Source organism: Cervus elaphus, chromosome 1 (assembly GCF_910594005.1).
Source record: "Cervus elaphus chromosome 1, mCerEla1.1, whole genome shotgun sequence".
NCBI classification, from domain to species: domain Eukaryota; kingdom Metazoa; phylum Chordata; class Mammalia; order Artiodactyla; family Cervidae; genus Cervus; species Cervus elaphus.
This window is the reverse complement of record NC_057815.1, coordinates 42,564,694-42,577,947: the sequence shown is the minus strand read 5'-3', so window position 1 is coordinate 42,577,947 and position 13,254 is coordinate 42,564,694. Positions and strand designations below refer to the sequence as shown.

Here is a 13,254-nt window from a genome sequence, read left to right as displayed (position 1 = left end):
CAAAGAAGTTCGTTCTGAATATAGTACTCTTTGCCGATGAGGTAATTTTCTTAATTTTCAGGAAGTCTGAGGACTGAATTATTGTGACCTATGATCATTCTGTAGCTCTCAATAACCCTCAGAACCCACTGATTTTGGGGGTTGATGCCCTGTGAACATAGGGGATCATAAGAACATGGAAAAGATAGCCTTTTCTCTGGCATGTAAGATTTGTTGAGTTTTAAGACTATTTATATGGTTTTCTCCCCTCTAGAAACATATTTACTCCTCAATAACTACACAAGAGGTGAACGATGAGGAAGAATCAGGTGGAAAATCAGAGGCCACCTACATGACCATGGTGAGGAGTGTTCTGAGTCCCGCTGAGCCCGGTGTCTGGAGGCAGGAAAAGGACTTGGGAAGGATATGGCAGACTCATTGCTAGGTTTCCTGGCGGGAGCAGGGGTGGGGGTGAGGTGCGGTGGTGGTGGGGTGAGGGGACACTCTGCTGAAGGCAGAGATTTTTCTAGGTAGTTGGAAATTGTAAGAAGTTGAAGCTCTGCTGGATAGAAGAGTAGCAAACTTGTCCTTATACCCAATTTCGAGCCTTCTGAGCATCTCTAGGGCTGGAGAGGGTTGATCTTAGAGGTAGAAGGAAGTGCTATCATGAGGTTAGACAAAGATCTCTTTCTCATCAGCACAATACTGGTTTAACACAATGTAGTTAAGAGGGACTAGATGATCTTGTACAAAAATCATGTCATGAGGAACTGTTTTCCTCCTTTTCAAAAGGTCCCTTCCAACTCTTAGATTTTTTTTTGTTTTTGCAGCATAAGGTCATTATTTGCACTTTATTAACTGAATGCAACACAAATTTGCCATGCCCATTAGATGCTCATATACACATGCCTGCAAGCCCAGCACCAATAACTTCCTAGTGCTGTGTTGTGCTAAGGAATTGCTATTTACGATTTAAGCCCTTGGTCCCTTAATGAATTACATGTCTTTCCCCAAGTCTTTTTTATGCTAGTAACATTCTTTATTTGCTGCACCACTAACTCTGAGAACTCTACTGTTTATGCTATTTTACCCAATGCTCCTTTGTTCATAGCCTTTACAGTTTTCCTATGGTGTCAGGATATTTTATTGTTGTTTAGTCACTAAGTCATATCCGACTCTTTTGTGACTTCATGGACTGTAGCCCACCAGGCTCCTCTGTCCATGGGATTTCCAGGCAAGAATACTGGAGAAGGTTGCCGTTTCCTCCTCCAGGGGCTCTTCTTGACTCAGGGATCCAACCTGTGTCTCCTGCATTGGCAGTCAGATTCTTTGCCACTGAGCCACCTGGAAGCCCATTGTGATATTTTATATACTTGCTAATTGCTTTATCATGTTATTAAATTTTATTTTTTTACATTTCTGAGTATGACCTCTTCTCTGCACATATCTTTTAGAATTCCTTAGATTACTAATGGTTCTATCTTTACACTGATTTCTAGTTGGCTCCAATTCTAGGTGGCCAACATATATTGAAATATACACGGTCTAGTATATCCTGGAGTGTTACATGTCTTCAGTGTTAGCTTGTGGGCTTCTCCTTCACTGGTATTTTCCTATAATTTACAACGTTTACTAAACTTAACTGTGTGTGCTCAGTCACATCCGACTCTTTTCGGTCCCAGGGACTGTAGCCTGCCAGACTCCTCTGTCCATGGGATTCTCCAGGCAAGAATACTGGAGTGAGTTGCCACTTCCTGTTCCAGGCAATCTTCCTGACCCAGGGATTGAATCCACATCTCCTGCATTGGCAGGCAGAGTCTTTCCACATTTGTTGCTGTTTAGTTGCTCAGTCATGTCCCCATGGGGACTCTTTGTGACCCCTTGGACTGCAGCACACCAAGTTTCCCTATCCTTCACTATCTCCTGGAGTTTGCTCAAACTCATGTCCATTGAGTCAAAACTCCACCTGGGAAGCTCTAAACTAAATTTACCCACCAGTTGCATTTAAAGTCAATATTTTTCAACTCTTAGATTTTTTAACTCTGTGACTTATTGTACCTTGACATAATCCAACTGCTGGAAGGCTGCATGCTGGATTTCATGTAATAATACAGAGTCTGATTCCTATGTTCTCTTTGTTCAACTCCAGGAAAGTCTAGCACCTAGAAAAGACACTGGCTGTGTAGTGAGTAGGCGTAAGGACAAAAGGAATGAGCTGGCGAGGGACATGATGCTATTTGTAGATAAATAATACTTGGTCAAGAATCCGCCTGCAGTGTGGGAGACCTGGGTTCGATCCCTGGGTTGGGAAGATCCCCTGGAGAAGGGAACGGCTATCCACTCCAGTATTCTGGCCTGGAGAATTCTGTGGACTGTGTACTCCATGGGGTCGCAGAGAGTTGGACCCAACTGAAGGACTTTTGCAATAGGCACCCCAGCCATGCAGGGAACAGTGTTCTACTGTGTTCAGGAAGGCTGGCCTCCTCTGTTTATAGGATGATGGCTTGTGTTTTTTTCCTGTTACACCAGCTCCAAGGACACATGACTCCCAGATGATTGCAACAGAGAAAGGTTCTGCCAGGGAAGAGTGAGATCAGAATCTGGCCTTGCTCCACCAAGTGAAACACGAGCTCCCCTCTGAAGTTGAATATAGTCACTCCCCCTCCCCCCATCCTTCTCCCATCGTTGCCATGTGATGCTACAGTAACTGCCAGAACCTTGTCTTAGAGACCTGCTGATAACGGTGCCTGCTGATCTGTGTCCGTCACCTGGGTGGTACCGTTTTGCAGACACTCTGTGGGACAGAGATGATGGAGAAGTGAGCCAGCTTCAGTGCCAGCGTCTCATGTTTAGTGCCAGGTGTTTGAGATTTAAACTCTGCAGAAAACAGCACCCATGTCCCCTTGAAACGGATCCAATAAAGCAAGTGTGATGGGAGACCAGGGCCACAAACTCAAAGGCCTTCGGGGGCTCATCAAGTTATTCTAAAACACTGTCAAATTACACAAGGCTGTGGGTGAATTCTGGCCTGTGTACCATTTGTTTGAGACTTTAGGTAGGGGGCTGTTATCTGATAGAGAGCAGGGGTAACAAAGAAATTTTGCTTAAAAATTTTTTTTAAAATTTTTTGTTCATCATGGATTTTTTTTTTACATTGATTTTTATTTTTGACTACACCTGCAGTGTGCAGGATTTTAAATCCCCAACCAGGGATTGAACCCTTCCCCCCTGTACCTCCCTGTGTCCTAACTACTGGACTGCCAGGGAAGTCCCAGAACCTTTGCCTTTTTATTAAATTTACTTAAATGGAGGGGCACCATACCATGTCCTCTTTCTGAGGCTGTATGGCGCAATGGTTAAGATCCCTAGCTTTGGAGTTGGACAGACCAGGGTCCGCATCTTTACCCTGACTTAGAAGCTGGATCATCTTGGGCAGGTAACTTGGTTTCTTGAGCTTCGGTTTCCTCATCCTTAATGGGGAAAATATTAATAAAACCTACCTCTCGGGTTGTGAGGAACAAATGAGATAGTGCATGTGAAATTCAGAACTAGCCCAGACAGATGGGAAGAGTTCAATAAATGGTAACTATTATGATTGAAATGCTTCTTACAAATATGCTTTGTTTCTCTCTCCCCACAGCACCCAGTCTGGCCTTCTCTGAGGTCAGCACCAACTAGCCCACCAGACAAAAGGTCAACTGGGGGAATTGCAAAAACAGAGCAAGCCTTCTGAGAAGAAGGGGTGGTCCTTTCACCCTTGGCTGAGGCAGAGACTCTCTTTGCTGTGTGTCCTGAGTCCATCCATGTAGCAGTTGTTTCAGACCCACTGCCCTCCCAGTCCTCTTCCTGCCTCACTGCTTGGGCAGAGGGCTGAAGTTGGAGGGCTCGAAGCCCAGCAGAGACCAGACAGGCCTGGAGGAAGACAGGCTGATAAGGGGGAGCATGGACGTGGTCCCCCTGGAGTGAGACCCTGGCCCCGGGGACCCTGGTCAGCTGCTGCAGTGGCCTTGAGCGTCCAGGTCAGACCCTTTGCTTGGACGGTGCTCTCTGTGGAAGGTTCCAGAGAGGAATCACAGAGATAAAAACTACCCCAAATGATTGTTCCTTTGGCCAATGATCCCTAAATAAATGCAGTCTGTGGCAATCATGCTGTGTTTCTACCCTGGCTGAAGGGCATGTGGAGTGCTGGTGAAGAATCTATAGTTGGGAATTCCTGAAACAACTGAAATGACTGGAAGAAAGCCCTGCTGTGACTCATACATTGGGGGCTGGTTTGAGGCTTGAGGAAGTTTGGGGGGTGTGAATGGGTTGGAAGTGGGGTATGAATACATCTCTTCGATGTAACTCAGTGCTTCTTGATGCCGGCTGGATATCAGAGTGGCTGGTGGCTCTTGACTGGCCCCACCAGAGGTCTGGATAGAATATATGGGTGGAGCTGGAGCACTTGTCTTTTTCAGAAACGACGCTCCTGGGTCACCAAAGTGGACAGCCACTGATTTAACTCTTGGTCTGAAATGTGAGATTCCTTCCTTTTTGGTTCCTTTAATGCAGTAAGATTTAATAAGGCTAGTTTTTTTTTTTTTTTTTTTAAATCCTCTGGTTCTGAACTCCTGTTTCTAGTCTGGTCTCAGCTCAGATCTCTTTGTCTTTACTCCCATATGGCCTGCCTCATGTACTGTGTCCTATTTTTCCCTCTTAGCCATTTAGGGCCTGGATAAAGAGCAGATCTTTTGTGGGTCTCTGATTTCTGATCCAATCTCAAGTTGAGGTAATTTTTAATTTTTTTTAGCTGCACCCCACAGCACATGGGACCTTAGTTCCCTGACCAGTGATCGAACCCATGCACCTTCCATTGGAAGTGTGGAGTCTTAACTGCTGGACCACCAGGGAAGTCCCAGAGCTACATTTTTGAGTGATTTCCCTAACTCTCCAGATTTCAAGGACCCTCCACAACACACTAAACATTAACTTTCTCTTTTACCAACTGTCCTCTGGTCTGCACTTGGAGGCTTGAAGCCTCTTTTTGTTCAGCCATGGCTAAGAGTCATGACTTGTTTCTTCCTCATTTTTAGCTCTCAATAAGGAGCATGTCAATAATTTACAATATGTGGATTGAAGGCAATATCCTGTCCAAGACATACCAGAGAGGCGACACATGTTGACATGATGGGGGGACTTCTTTCATATACTAAGAGTTCATGGGGAGGAAGTGGTTTCCTTTCTGACTTATTAGGCAACATGCTCTCCTGAGCTGAGGGGCCCTTTTCTATTTCCTCAAATATTGTTTTCATGTGATGTCAACCTTCAGGATACCGAGTGAAGTGGATGGATGGTGACTGTACATCTGTTGTTCTGAGTAGAAGGGAATACTTGCGATAAGGGCTGAGTGGGCTGGGCAGCTTCTCCATGTGCTTCTCCCTGCAGAGGACGCTTTGCCCTGGCAAGTGTGCACATACCCCTCCAGGGTTTGACTTACACACATCAAATTTGAATTCCATTCATTCAAGGTTAAGCTTTCATTCTGAGGAGGAAGAAGAGGAAGTCTTCCTCTCTCTCTCAACTCTGCCTCTCCACAAATCTTCCTCTTACACACAGGCATGGAGTCAAGGTAGAGAGCGCAAGTCCACTGCTGTCAAATACAATTTTGCCCCAAAGGAAAATAGCCCTGAAGGGGCCCGTGGGAAAGACCTGCCTGCCCCCTATGCCCTTTGCTTAGGGGTGGTTGTCTACTAAATCCAGGACCTTGAAGGCATATAGTGTAGGGAATGGCTTCTAGTGAAAAAAACCTGGTTTAAATCTTGGCTCTGCCTCTTACTCTCTGTTCAACATGACAAAGTTTATGTCAATTCTTTGATGCTATTTGCCTGATAGAAAATAATCATGGGAACTAAATGAGGTTGGTTAGGGGCTAGAGCCTGGTCTGGATCCTCCATCCCCTTCCAGTATGTTTTCCCCAGTGGATTTGTCATCTGATGATTCAGTCCCCATCTCATTATTTTTTATTTCTATGGGCAGGAAGCCCTGCAACCCTAAATATAATAACTAAGTCCTTCTTCTCATCCAAAGAAAGAGTTAGGAAGCCAAACTTGGGGAAGGGTTTTGCATAGCTCTGAGGGGTGACATTCTGAAGGGCAGGACGCCTGCTGGAGATGGAGCAAGCTGGGTCTCCTTGTAGATCCAAGCAGTTATGTTACTTGAATTTGCAGTATTTTAAGTCTCTAGAACACCAGATGCTCCCATATTCAAAGGCTTCCAGAAGCAAGCAAACTTTTGCCAACAGAAAGCAGCCTAAGGGTGGAGGGGGTGGGGCCACCCAGGAATAATGGAGAATCTGGCACCATCAGAGTTTGGCTACTGGAACTGAAAACAGTTCAGCCTGTCCCCTGAGGACCTGCAGAAGCTGTGCCTCCTTTAAAAGGCTTCTGCCTTCTGCCAGTGCTTCAGTCTTTGTTTCTCTTTGCCACCTCACTCTTTCTGCTCTTGGCTAGTCTGTGTGCTTACACGTCTACACTGGGAATTTTCTTTAATAAAACACCAGCTCTTTGTACGTGTGTGTGTGTGTGTGTGTGTGTGTTTGGAAGTGGTCATCCTGCCACTGATTTGGCTCAGTTACTTAGACCTAGAGAACCTTAGGTTGCAAGTTTTGTCCCAGCCCAGACCAGTTATCTTCTTAGAATAAACAAATTTTCTCAGAACTCCTGACCTTCTGTCCTGGCCAGTTGGTTTGCAAATGTGGTTCATTCTTCCTCAAGGGAGATCAGGTGATCCATTACCACTTCTATAAAAACCAACTCTTTTTTTTTTTTTTTTTAAAGCCAACTCTTGAAACATCCCTTCTTCACCAAAAAATAAGGGAACTTGGAGTTTTCACAGAAAGCTAAACCCTTTCATATTTCCTAGATGGTGACAGCAACAGTGATTTACTTTGTCCCAGAACTCCCAGAACCCTTGTCTGAACTCCACACTGTATGCTCATGGCCTTCTGACATTGGGCACCATTTTGTCTACCCATCCACACCTCCCATTTTTTCCCCATGATTCACATACCTTTGTCTTTTGTGCTTCTGAGCCTTTGCTCTTGGTGTTCCCCTGTCTAGAATTCCCTTTTTCTTCTTACCTGCCCAAATAAACATTTCTTCAAGTCTCGCTCGGGTGGTTGTCCATTTCTACTTGTCTCTACACTTACCGGATTTTATCATTTGATGTTTTCTAATTGTTTCATGGGTGTGGGCTTTATTTTCTCTGAGAGATCTTAAACTCTTTAAGAATCTGCTTTAGGTCTTTTCTGTGAGCATTGCAGTATCTGACTCCATGTGGGAAAATCCTTCACTGAATGGAATTCCTAGGGAATGGGGTGGCTGAACCTGGCTCCCAGACCTGGTTCCACCACACTTTGGCTGTGGAAGGTCAGGTTGATGGAGTTTCTGCTCTTTCCCAAGATATGAAATAGATATTCATTCATGCATTCATTCTCATCTGCTCAGGGACTAATAGTGGACTAACACAAACTAAGAAGAATAAGGCAGAACCCCTGTCTTTAAGGAACAGCAGTCTAGTTGGGGAGGTAAGATATATAAACAAAAAATGACAATACTCTCTGGCTCAAGCAATCCCAGGGGTACTGTAGATGAGAGTTGATACATTTACCTCCCTGTCTAGAAGGTAAACTCTCAAAGAGTGAGCTGTTTCTCATCCACTTCTATGTCTCTACTTTCTAGCCTTGTGTCTGGCACATAGGGGACATTAGATATTCGAGTTTGTTGTATGAAGGAACTGATAGATGAGTAAGCGGACCCAGGGTCATAGCATCACAGAGAGAAGTATGTAGGTACAACAAGGAAGGGGTTACTTTGTATCAGATTAAAAAAAAATATTTATTTTTTATTTGTTTATGGCTGCACTGGGTCTTCATTGCTGGGAGCTGGGTCAACTCTCTAGTCGTAACGCACGGGCTGCTCGTTGTGGTGGCTTCTCTTGTTGCTGAGCGCAGACTCTAGGGTGCATGGGCTTCAGTAGCTGTGGCAGGCAGGCTCTACAGCACGTGTGATTCTGTTGTTGTGGCGCATGGGCTTAATTGCCCCACTGTGTGTGGGATCTTCCTGGACCAGGGATCGAACCTGTGTCCCTTATATTTTTGGCAGGCAGATTCTTAATCACTGAACCACCAGAGAAGTCATTTAGTAGATTTTTGAAGAAGGACTAGGAGCTAGCTGAGCAGACAGGGGAGGAAGGGCATTCCTGGAGGAGGAAACTTCGAAGGTCGAGACACCATGATGTGAAGCTCTTACACGGGGTCAGAGAAGCCTCGAACCTTGCCTGGTGCAGAATGGCTTGGGAAGGGTAGGGGCAGAGAAGAAAGGTGAGTGAAATTGTTATTCCTGGGCAGGCCACTTGGTGCTGTACACATTTAATCCTAAGCTTGTTCCTGCTTGCCAGCCCCTTCTTCCCAGCCTCCCATACCTGGCCTCTGCACTGCCTCTTGCTTCTGGGATGCAAACCTTTTAATATTCATTGAAGGCATTACTTCTTAAACTTTCATGTGCTCAAGAAACATCTAAGGATCTTGTTTAACATGCAGATTCTGATTCTTTGGGTCTGAGGTTGGACCTGTGACTCTGCATTTCTAAGAAGCTCCCAGGCGAGGCTGAGGATGCTGGTCCAGTAAGGCAGTGGTACCCAGGGAGGCTCTCTGTAGCCTCAACTAAGAATTCCAAAGGTAAAAGGAAACCACCTTCCTTTGGGTTACTTGTAACATTCTCCCACCAGCAGGATAGAAAATTGAGTGCTGGCTAATCCAGTCTTCAGGGTTAAATGGCGCTGGGTAGAAATGCTGAAAAGAGGGCCTCATTCCCCAGATAGCCCGTCTCCAATAGTGGTGTCTTCGTTTTGCAAACTATTGATTACCTCTTTGAGTTTCTGCTTCCCAGGCTTTTATTGACTCCTGGGGGAAGGCATACCTTTTTGAAGCAGATGGGCATCTGGAAGCCCGGCTGAGCTGTGGGGAGGCTCAAGGTCTGCTCTCCTCCCAACTCACCCTGCCAGGGTGCCTCTCCCCTGATCCATTGCCTTCTGACTCTTGGTCCTGGAGAGCTTAATTGGACAAAGGCTATACTAAGTCACAGGCTTGGCTTCTCCTAGCCAAATTCTGGATAGAGGCAAAGGAACTTCTAGATCTGTCTCTTAGATGTCCCCCAAATAGAAGCTTTTGGACCCAGTGTGAGACCAAGGGAGCTGGGTAAGCAAGCAGCTTTCCTGGGCCTCACGGGCATGCTCAACAGCATTAAGAAAAAGGAGGAGGCCGGCTACATCAAACTAAAACTCTCCGCCTGACATGTGCCTGCAGCAGCATGGTGCTGCAGACTGGGACGGGGCTGAGGGGCTGGGGGGGAGCTGGGGCCCCTGGGCCGATGCCGGTGTATCCCTGTGAGCGCACCTGAGAGCCAGGCCAGGCTTATGGCAGAGGAGGCCTGGGATCTGAGGGTTGTGGCCACCAGGAGACCCTTTTCTCCTAGGCTACCCCATCTGTCCTTCTCTGACTTCTCTGCCTTTGGGCTGTGAGCTCTGTGAACGAGCCAGCTAGTGCCAGACTCTGGGGAAGTGAGAGAGGCACTTTGGTGACAGAGTCTCTGTGAGATCCAGGCACAGATAAGCTCAGAGGTCTTCTCCCCACATCTCTGCCTTCAGCAACTGCCACCCAAATTTGACCCACTTCACTCCTCCTCAACCTAGGACAGCTTCAGCGGCCTGGGCTAGATCTCATTGCCTTCTTGATAATGTGGATGATGTCCCATCCCTCTCCAAATTCACTCATTCATTCATTCAGGGTACCCTGGGCAGCTAGGCAGCACCTGTGTCTGCTCTGAGCTGAGCACTGTGCTGGCCTCTCATTTGATTCCTTTGTGCCCTGTCTCTTTCTGCATTCTGTTACACACACACACACACACACACACACACACAGAGGCATCTTGCTACATCTATTCTGGTTTTCTCTTCCCTATGTCTCTAAACAACCCAAGGGAAGTTCTCATGTCTCCTCCCCTTCGTAACAGGTGATGTGGATTACTGGATACATGCAGTGTTTCACACAGACCGCAGCTTGAGTCTTGACTCTAACCCTGCCCTTAACTATTAATATCATAGGTAACTTGAGTGGGCTCAAGTTAAAGATGGGCTAATAAAGGACAGAAATTGTATGGACCTAACAGAAGCAGAAGATATTAAGAAGAGGTGGCAAGAATACACAGAAGGACTGTACAAAAAAGATCTTCATGACCCAGATAATCACGATGATGTGATCACTCACCTAGACCCAGACATCCTGGAGTGCAAAGTCAAGTGGGCCTTAGGAAGCATCACTATGAACAAAGCTAGTGGAGGTGATGGAATTCCAGTTGAGCTATTTCAAATCCTAAAAGATGATGCTGTGAAAGTGCTGCACTCAATATGCCAGCAAATTTGGAAAACTCAGCAGTGGCCACAGGACTGGAAAAGGTCAGTTTTCATTCCAACCCAAAGAAAGGCAATGCCAAAGAATGCTCAAGCTACCACACAATTGTACTCATCTCACATGCTAGTAAAGTAATGCTCAAAATTCTCCAAGCTAGGCTTCAGCAATACGTGAACCATGAACTTCCAGATGTTCAAGCTGGTTTTAGAAAAGGCAGAGGAACCAGCGATCAAATTGCCAACATCCACTGGATCATCGAAAAAGCAAGAGAGTTCCAGAAAAACATCTACTTCTGCTTTATTGACTATGCCAAAGCCTTTGACTGTGTGGATCACAATAAACTGTGGAAAATTCTGAAGGAGATGGGAATACCAGACCACTTGACCTGCCTCTTGAGAAACCTGTATGCAGCTCAGGAAGCAATAGTTAGAACTGGACATGGAACAACAGACTGGTTCCAAATAGGAAAAGGAGTATGTCAAGGCTATATATTGTCACCCTGCTTGTTTAACTTATATGCAGAGTACATCATGAGAAACGCTGGGCTGGAAGAAGCCGAAGCTGGAATCAAGATTGCTGGGAGAAATATCAATAACCTCAGATATGCAGATGACATCACCCCTATGGCAGAAAGTGAAGAGGAAATAAAAAGCTTCTTGATGAAAGTGAAAGAGGAGAGTGAAAAAGTTGGCCTAAAACTCAACCTTCATAAAACTAAGATCATGGCATCTGGTCCCATCACTTCATGGGAAATAGATGGCGAAACAGTGGAAACAGTGTCAGACTTTATTTTTTTGGGCTCCAAAATCACTGCAGATAGTGACTGAAGCCATGAAATTAAAAGACACTTAGTCCTTGGAAGGAAAGTTATGTCCAACCTAGACAGCATATCAAAAAGCAGAGACATCACTTTGTCAACAAAGGTCTGTCTAGTCAAGGCTATGGTTTTTCCAGTAGTCATGTATGGATGTGAGAGTTGGACCATAAAGAAAGCTAACCACTGAAGAATTGATGCTTTTGAACTGTGGTGTTGGAGAAGACTCTTGAGAGTCCCTTGGACTGCAAGGAGACCCAACCAGTCCATTCTAAAGATCAGTCCTGGGTGTTCATTGGCATCTCTTAGCCATGATGAATTCTACCGCAAAGGCTTGTGGGTAGAGCATCCCTTGACATCACTCCCCCTTTAACCTCCAAGGAGCCTTTCTGTGCATATGTGGTTGGGGAGATCTCCTGACTTCAAGAATGAGAAATATGTGGTCTAGGCAGGGCCCAGCCTCCTCCCTTAATTATCCTGCTCTTATATTATATTAGGGCTTCCCTGGTGGCTCAGATGGTAAAGAATCTGCCTACAATGCAGGAGATCCAGGTTGGATTCCTGGGTTGAGAAGACTCCCTGGAAAAGGGAATGGCTACCCACTCCAGTATTTTTGCCTGGAGAACTCCATGAACTGAGGAATCGGGTGGGCTTCAGTATTATATCATTTTTATTATTGTTGTAATTATTGAACAACAGCATGTAATTATAATTCACTCATATAATTATTCACATATATAATGAATATTATATGAATATATAATCATATATATTATTAATAGTTCATATAATTATTGAACAACAACAATTATTGTTGTTGTGTTAGTCACTCAGTTGTGTCCAACCTTTTGCACCCCCATGGACTGTAGCCCACCAGACTCTTCCGTCCATGGGATTCTGTAGGTGAGAGTACTAGAGCGGTTAGCCATTCCCTTCTCCAGGGGATCTTCTCGACCCAGGGATCGAATCTGGGTCTCCTGCATTGCAGGCAGATTCTTTACTGTCTGAGCCACCAGGGAATTATATTATTAATATATATGTATATATTATATTGTTCCACAGGGAATGGATCTCCAACTGCATTACCCTGGGGTGGAGCATCTGTCTCCTGTTTCACTACCATGTGTAGACTGGACAGCTAGTGGGAAGCTGCTGTGTAACATGGGGGGCTGAACTTGTCCTCTGTGACGACCGGGAGGGGTGGGATGGGAGGAGGGAGGGAGGCTCCAGGGGGAGAGGACGTTTGTATACACTGATTCATGTTGCTGTACGGCAGAAAGCAGCACACCATTGTGAAGAAGTTATACTCCAGTGAAAAAATAAAGAAGAGAGAAGAAATCACTTCTTCCAGCCTTACAACGAGGCAGAGACTTGCTCAGACTTGGTACAGTCAATGCTCTAAGATGCAAGTGGCTCTCTCTTGATTCTTCAGTGGCCCATCACAAGTGCGTGTAGTGGCTGCATGAGAATCTGTGTTCTCCTCAAATGTCTCCTTGGAAGACTGGGTACTACACCCCAAATTCTCTTACAATTTTAGCTTTTTTCCTTCTTCTTCTTTTTTCAAAGGAAGTATTTTCCAACATGCACAACAAAAGAGTGAACATACAGTAAGCCTTTGCATCCATCTCTAGTTTCAACAGTCAACAACTACTATGTCTCCTATGTCACCGACCTCCCCCCATAATTTTTTTTCTTGGAATATTTTAAAGCAAATTTCATCTATCCTATCTTTTCAACTATGAACATTCCAGTGTATATAACAGAAAAATGTTAAAGAACATAACCACAATTTTTTTTATTACACTCCCCAAATGAAGTATTCTTTGTTAATGTAATCTAACACCCAGTCCATATTTGTTTTCTCCCCAGTGATCTCAACAATGTCTTTTTACTATTGATTTGATTGAATCAGGATTCCCCAAAAGTTCACATTACATTTGATTATAAGGTCTCTTAGACATTTTTACACCAATCTGCTGTTCTGTTTTCAGTGGAAATGCTAGAAAAATGAGGA

The 13,254-nt window shown here is 45.0% G+C and overlaps 1 protein-coding gene and 1 long non-coding RNA gene across 3 annotated transcripts in view; one reads left to right on the top strand and one right to left on the bottom strand.

Moving 5' to 3' along the window:
* Nucleotides 1-4,126, top strand: part of JAML (junction adhesion molecule like) — a 30,564-nt gene extending 26,438 nt beyond the window's left edge. The window contains exons 9-10 of the mRNA XM_043900353.1: nucleotides 254-340; nucleotides 3,620-4,126. Of these exons, the coding sequence (XP_043756288.1) occupies nucleotides 254-340; nucleotides 3,620-3,712 (180 nt within the window). The 3' untranslated portion in view covers nucleotides 3,713-4,126. The remainder of the gene's footprint in view (nucleotides 1-253; nucleotides 341-3,619) is intronic.
* Nucleotides 4,127-7,872: 3,746 nt separating this feature from the next.
* LOC122692598 overlaps nucleotides 7,873-13,254 on the bottom strand; it is a 28,546-nt gene continuing 23,164 nt past the window's right edge. For both annotated transcript variants that reach the window (XR_006340690.1, XR_006340691.1), the window contains exons 2-3: nucleotides 8,937-9,069; nucleotides 7,873-8,309 (exon numbers count right to left, since the gene is read on the bottom strand). This is a non-coding gene — a long non-coding RNA (uncharacterized LOC122692598). The remainder of the gene's footprint in view (nucleotides 8,310-8,936; nucleotides 9,070-13,254) is intronic.